This window comes from Chaetura pelagica, unplaced genomic scaffold (genome assembly GCF_000747805.2).
Source record: "Chaetura pelagica isolate M959 unplaced genomic scaffold, ChaPel_1.0 scaffold45, whole genome shotgun sequence".
Taxonomy (NCBI): Eukaryota; Metazoa; Chordata; class Aves; order Apodiformes; family Apodidae; genus Chaetura; species Chaetura pelagica.
Window position 1 is genome coordinate 4,071,493 of NW_009953217.1, and position 6,519 is coordinate 4,078,011.

The 6,519-nt window shown below is 40.8% G+C and overlaps 1 protein-coding gene across 1 annotated transcript in view; it reads left to right on the forward strand.

The window, feature by feature from the left end:
* The window catches only part of FBRSL1 (fibrosin-like 1), a 386,476-nt gene that overhangs the window by 368,383 nt on the left and 11,574 nt on the right, over positions 1-6,519 (forward strand). Inside the window, exons 10-13 of the mRNA XM_009997643.1 lie at positions 865-960; positions 4,337-4,408; positions 4,970-5,008; positions 5,880-5,951. Of these exons, the coding sequence (XP_009995945.1) occupies positions 865-960; positions 4,337-4,408; positions 4,970-5,008; positions 5,880-5,951 (279 nt within the window). The remainder of the gene's footprint in view (positions 1-864; positions 961-4,336; positions 4,409-4,969; positions 5,009-5,879; positions 5,952-6,519) is intronic.

Here is a 6,519-nt window from a genome sequence, read left to right on the forward strand (position 1 = left end):
TTGGTTTTTGATTGATTGGTGGTGTTTCAATTCATTCATCCCTAAAGCTCTTTTTCTGTCTTGATTTTTTTTTTAAGGTACAACCTTTTCTTTGGGCTTTTTTTTTTTTTTTTTTTAAACCTTTGTCTACTGCGTTTTTGCTGCTGTGGCTCTTTATTGCTGTGCCTGGGATGGCAGGGAATGCGCAGGAATTGCTAAATCAGTGGTCACTGCAGTATCTTTGCAGCTGGTGCTTCTCACAGTGCAGCAGCCTGGAATGCATGGCTCTTTCACAAGATTTTGCTCAGGTCACAGGAGTAAGTCAGACTGGTGGTTTCTTCCTGGTGCTCCCCACTGCTCCAAAGCACAAAAAACTACATGTTTTGGGACTTGTAAAACTGCTGTATGTGCTCAGGAGAGGCCTAAGCAAAACTCAACCCAACCTTCACAACTACAAGGTGGTGTGCATGTTGCCTGTGGTTAGTGTGCAGTGCAACATCTTGTGGTTCTTTTTTGCTTTGAAAATTAAAGCAGGTCACATTTCAAAATGGGATCGATTTGTTTGCTACTGCAGAAAAACGCAAAGTTAAATAAAAACCCAGATTACTCTGATTCCTCTAAAAATGGTGAATTCTCTGTGCTTCCTGCAATAGTTCCACAAATTTTAAAGGCACACTTCTTCAGCACTACCTAGAAAATTCATCAGATAAGTGCATTTTCCAAGTTTTGGCTTTGCTCTTAAAGATTTTGAAAGCAAATTTAGTGTGTATTTTCACTGTGGCACTTGTTCAACACAATACTATTTTTGTACATGCCAGACTTGGCACCTACCTCCATTATTGTTCAAGTTGTCCTGTGACATAAGCATCTCTTTTTCTTTTGTAGTTCTTTCCAACCTATCCTCCAGCAATGCCTGGAATGCCACCCATGCTTCCACATTCAGGTCCCTTTGGGTCACTTCAGGGAGCATTTCAACCGAAGGTACAAACTACTTCTTCTGAAGGCTTTGTTCTTTTGCTGGGAGAGAAACTGTATTCAGAGTTGTGTCTCTGGTGATTTTGTAGCACGTGATTTAGCGAGCAGAAGTGCAGCTAGGGGTTGGAAGCGATCACCCCACAGATTTGTGAGCATCCTCTGCACAAAGCAGCAAATGCTTTTGCAGAAATTTTGTCTTGGCACTACAGATTGTTCCTTGGAAAAGGATACAGTGGTTCACTTGGGAGGTCAACTGAAATTGGAGGAGAAGCATGCAGTCAAATACATTAGTTGATTGAAATATTTACAGCTAATAACAGACCAATGAGTCCCAAATCATTTTATAAATTTAACAGTATGAGATTGCAAAAGACAAATCATGTTTTTTCCCAGAGAAAAAAAAAAAAATATGAGAAATTGATTGTACAAGTGTGGGAACAATAGGGAGAGACTGCTATAAATGGGTAGAGCAATTTGAAGGAGCTGAATTTTTATTCCCAGCTCCAACACTGTCTGACCTTGGGCAAGTTGCTTAAATCTTCTGTTCCTCAGCTTCCTCATCTATAAAGTTACCTTGCAGTGGGTTTTATAAGGGTTGATTAATGCCTGCAAGCTTCTTTGAGATAGCGTGTTTGAAAGGTGCACTGCAACTGTAACATATCATTACAACTAGCATTGATTGGCATTTGGAAATGTTGCCATGATAACCACCATTTTCAATGAATTCTGTAGTGTGCACTGTTGGGTTTTGTTTGCTCCCAGATTTGTTCTTTTTATTAACAATTTCTAAATATACAGAAGCTGTAAAATCTCTCCAAACAAGAAATATGCATTATATCTATCTAGCATTTGTTTGAACATGGAGTATTTACTCAATTCGTAAAGTGACGTGTGTTTAGCTTCCTTACATATTGGGGTTTTAGAAATCTCTTATCTTGAACTGCATTTCCATAGAGCTCTGCTACTGTGTTAGAAGACTTGAAGGAGCAGCACTGTAGCCAGGCCACTTCTGTTTGCATTTGGAAGGTCATTTCCTTAAGGAGACCAAGCAAGGCTGTGGGGTGTGCTTCCCTCAGCAGTCTTCCTGAAGTCAGTGAAAGTCAGTAACTAACAACTGCTGCAAAGGAGGCCTTTTACAGCCTTCACACTTTTTTTTCAACGGAAGCTGGAGTATTTCCTCAGTGCCCATCCAATCCCTTACGTTATTTTAATTTCTGGGTACATTACAAATAGCAAAGTATCTAAAACAGCTCTTTTCAACAAGAGGTCTGTATGTGGTGGCTACAGGCATGGGAGAGGAGCTGTTGCATCTATGCAGAGGGAGCAAGAGGGACAGAACATGACCATCCCTTGATGAAGTTTGGCCGCCAGTGTTAATTGTTGCTATCCTTGCAAGGGATGCCAGTGGGTCCCTACAGACCCCAGCTCTCAGGGTGTTAACTTGATTTTCCAAGAAAAGGAGCTGCACAAATAAGGCGGAATTGGCAAAATTTTGCTGATACGATGATAGGTTTCCATTTTGCCATACAGCTACTGTTAATGAGAAGCTTCTAATACACCACTAGCATGCTCTGCTGGTTTCCATCTTCATCACTGAGCTCTTTAGATACCACCTCACTATAAAATACCATTAGACCAGCAGTTACAAAGAAAGAAAAAGTGAGCACAGACCTTTTACATTTTTAAACAGTTCTTAGTACTGTATTATAATTCACTTTTTATTTGTTTTAGTGATAGATACATAGAACATTTGCTAGCTTGAGTTTAAGCAGTGCAAGGTCAAACTTTGGTGCCATGGTTAATCACTAACAGCACTTGATGGCTGAACAGTGCTGTATTTACATGCAATCTAAATTTTAAAAAAAAAAAAAAAAAGAGGGATAGGTTGAAAAATGGATCTGCTTCTTTGTTTTCCAGTTTCCTACAGGAGACAGCTGAACTGCTGGGCAAAGCCACTCTAGTCATCATTACTGCATAATTTTTCCATGCTCTCTCCCTTTTGAATAAAGCCTTGATAATCACTACAGACCTGATGATTTGGTTTTGGCAAGATGAGTCTTGCACTTCTTGCTTTCCAAAGCAGAGGTCTTGGTTTTGTTTTTCCCTTTCCCGTGTCAGTTGCCTACAGCTGTGCATGTAAATCCACGGCACATAAATCCAGGCTGACGGTGAACTTCTCAGTGAGGTTCCCAAAGGCCATTTCTCACAAGCTACGAACTTGAAAAGGTCAGAAGTATTCCATTTACTTTGCTGGAGGAAGCATTCACATCTTTCTCCAGGGAACAAAGGCACAGGATGACACCATGCTATTAACATGTTGTGATCTTAAAGCTCTTGCCTGTATGATAGCTGTAACTTATTTGCCACCTTATATATACCTCAGCTGTCAGACAGGCCCTGGGAACACAGAGCTGCCTGGGGAGTTCAGTGACTTACCTACAGACACACACGAGGATTCTCTTTTTAATGTGTCTAGAAGTTACATAGTCTTAGACAAATTAAAATCTATCTTTCCTCCCACACCTATGATTTTACTCGTTCCTCGTACAGTTTGACTGTTTGAAATCATCTGTAATTTGACGTAAAATGTGAGTGGAATAGTCTCTTGGGGAGTGAGGTTTAAGCCCTCTGTACTCAGCTGCGTGGAGGCGCCAGGTGCAGTTGCTCAGGGAGTGGGAGATGGATGAATGCCAGAGTGAGAAAACGAACGAGTTCTTGGGGATCATCTAGGACAGGGCAACAGGTGGGATCCGGAACAGGGATCCATTCAATGAGGTGTTTAATTCTTGCTGGAAAATGATGGGATAAACAATGCAAAGCTATAAAAGACCCACAAGCACCTTCTAAGGTTTCTCATTTTGCTTTGTCGAAGCAAATAGATGGGCTGCTGCCATTGAAGCCATTGTGTTGCCCCAGTCAGAGAGGGGCCACAGGCCAGTAGGTGGAATATGGGACTAGGATGCTTGAGTCCTTCTGTTCCTGACTGCGATACTGGCTGCTGCCTGAAACACGGAGGGAGTCAGTTCAGCTCTCTCATTCTCTCTCCTACTGCCTGCCTGTTTTGTCTAAAGAATAAGCTTGGGGGGCAGGGACTGCCTTTTCCATCCACTTGCATACTGCATAGCACAATGGGGTTGTGATTTCAACGGGGCTGAGGGGTGCTGCTGTAATACTGTTACTGCCGCTAAAGAATAATAGATGACACAGTGGTTAAATGCTGTTGGCTGTCAGTAAGAGATAACATTTAGCACTAATGTAGCAATATGTGTGTTCAAAGCACAGTACAAACATGGACTAATTAATGCCGTTAACATCAGATAGAGATGTTAAATGTACCACTGGTATGATACAGTATTATTCATGCTCTATTCTTGTCTTTCAGACTTCAAACCCTATTGATGTAGCAGGTAGACCAGGCGCAGTCCACCATACGCTGCTGCAGAAGACTCCAGGGGTAGGCAACAATGTATAACCTTCCTTTCAGCTTCTCTGGATTTACAGTAAACACAGTGATTGCTCATAGAAAAACAAGAGAGTAGCTGTTGAGCAAATTGGTCTTCTAGAGTGTGAAAGTGCAGACAGGACTGAAGTTTCTCTTTCTGGTGAGACAATAGGAGCCTTCTCCAGTCGTGTATATAAAGGGATGTATTGACTTTTTTGAAGTCAGGGGAAATGGGGCAAGAACCCCTTCAAGGTCTTTCCACCTAAACATTGCTTGGAGAGTTTTATACACTCCATCTCAGAACAATTATAAGGCTCAGAAAGGCACTGAACTGTTCAGTTTCTGAATGAAGCTGCTTTGTTTACCATAAAATTCTGCTGAGTTTGGTGCAAGGAATGAAAGAGAAGTTTTAAGCCTCCTTTAAGTCTTTTAGGTTTTCCGTGTCACAGGGGACTTCTTTGGAACGTTGTTTTCTAAATGCTTTTACTTACTCAGAGGAAGGAAGTTCCCCACCTTTCTGTATATTGGCTAGGTTTAGAAAGACTGATTGTTTTATTTCTGCTTTTTCCATAGGTGTCAGACCCTTATAGGCCTCCAGTAAGAGTAAGTAAGGTTTGTGGGGGATTTTATATACCTATATATACACATATATACACGCACAAATATTATACATAGGTTTTTGAAATTGAACACGACCAGTAGAATATTTCAAGCTTATTTTTTATTTAAAGCAAAATGTCATAGTTAGCTCTTAACTGCTTCTGATTAATAATGTTTAGGTTGAATCCAAACCTTATTTTGCATCCATTTATATGCATTAATAGTTCACAGTATGAAATAATGGCCACAGAAATAAATTACTGTGAGCATGGACAGACATTCACCAGTGATCAGATTCATGGTGGCTGAGGTCAATATGTTTTATTTGTGCTTCTGATGTTCCACAAAAACACCCTGCATTGAGCACCACAGCTCAGCTGAAAAACAGTAGCTTGTTCAGCTGTGGCACTGCTCATCCCTGGTGATTGTTTGTCCGTACCCTTTTCCTCCCCAAATGCAAGTTGCCATAACAAGCACGCATGACTTACCCTGCAGTGCAAAAGGGATGAACAAATGGGCCTCTTTTCAGGAACAGAGCTGTTAACTATTAGTTGCTTTCTCTTCAGGATGGCATACTGTTCTTTGCTGCCATTCATTTCAGTTTTTGAAGGGAAGAGTGCAAGTAGAAAAGAACATGGCAGGGATCTCAGGGCTCCATGAGATGAGGAAGATGTCCCACATTCTTCCTTTTTGATTCTTTCTTAATTTAAACATCATCTGCCACAGTAGAGAAAAAAAATGTTGATCACCTATTGTGCTGTTTCAGTAATCAGCCTTTCTCATTGCTTAGCTGCCTGTTTGACAGTAAGGGAAATGAAACTTTCTATCTGATGTAGATTGCTAACGTATAAATTAATCTAAATTCTTGTGCTTTCCATTGCAGAAACCCGGGAAGTGGTGTGCAGTTCATGTACAGATTGCCTGGCAGATCTACCATCACCAGCAAAAGATAAAGGTAATTCAGACAGTTTCTGTAACAAAGCCAAGTCTTTTGGCTTATTTATTATATTTTAGTGAGTAATGAGCAGGAAGCAGTTACTGTTGGTGAATCTCAAGCTTGCCTGTATTGATTAACTAACACTTTTCAATCCTTTAACATTTATCATAGCAGCCATAAAGTTTATCTAAGGGCAAAGGAACTGGCTTGAAGGGTAGCAAAATAAGCAGGAGATGCTCAGTGCACAGCCAGAAAAAGAAGAAAGGGAGGGTAATTTTGCCCCAAATCCAATTTTTTTTTAAACACCATACATATTTAATGTCATTTCCATTCCATACTAGTACCTCCTGTGGAATATCCCTTTCAGAACCGAATTACTGATATGATGAAGAACATATTACAAAACAAAGAGCAGGCAAGTCGATGGATAGTTACTGTGTTAGAGGTTGTTTGGCTTTCTGCACTGCAGTGATGATGGGCATAGTGAAGGGGCTTAAGACTCAAGAGGTAACAAGGCACAGGTTCCCTGTGGTGCTGGAAAAGGCCCCTAGATCCCTGTGACAGGCAAAATATCCAATAATGGGGA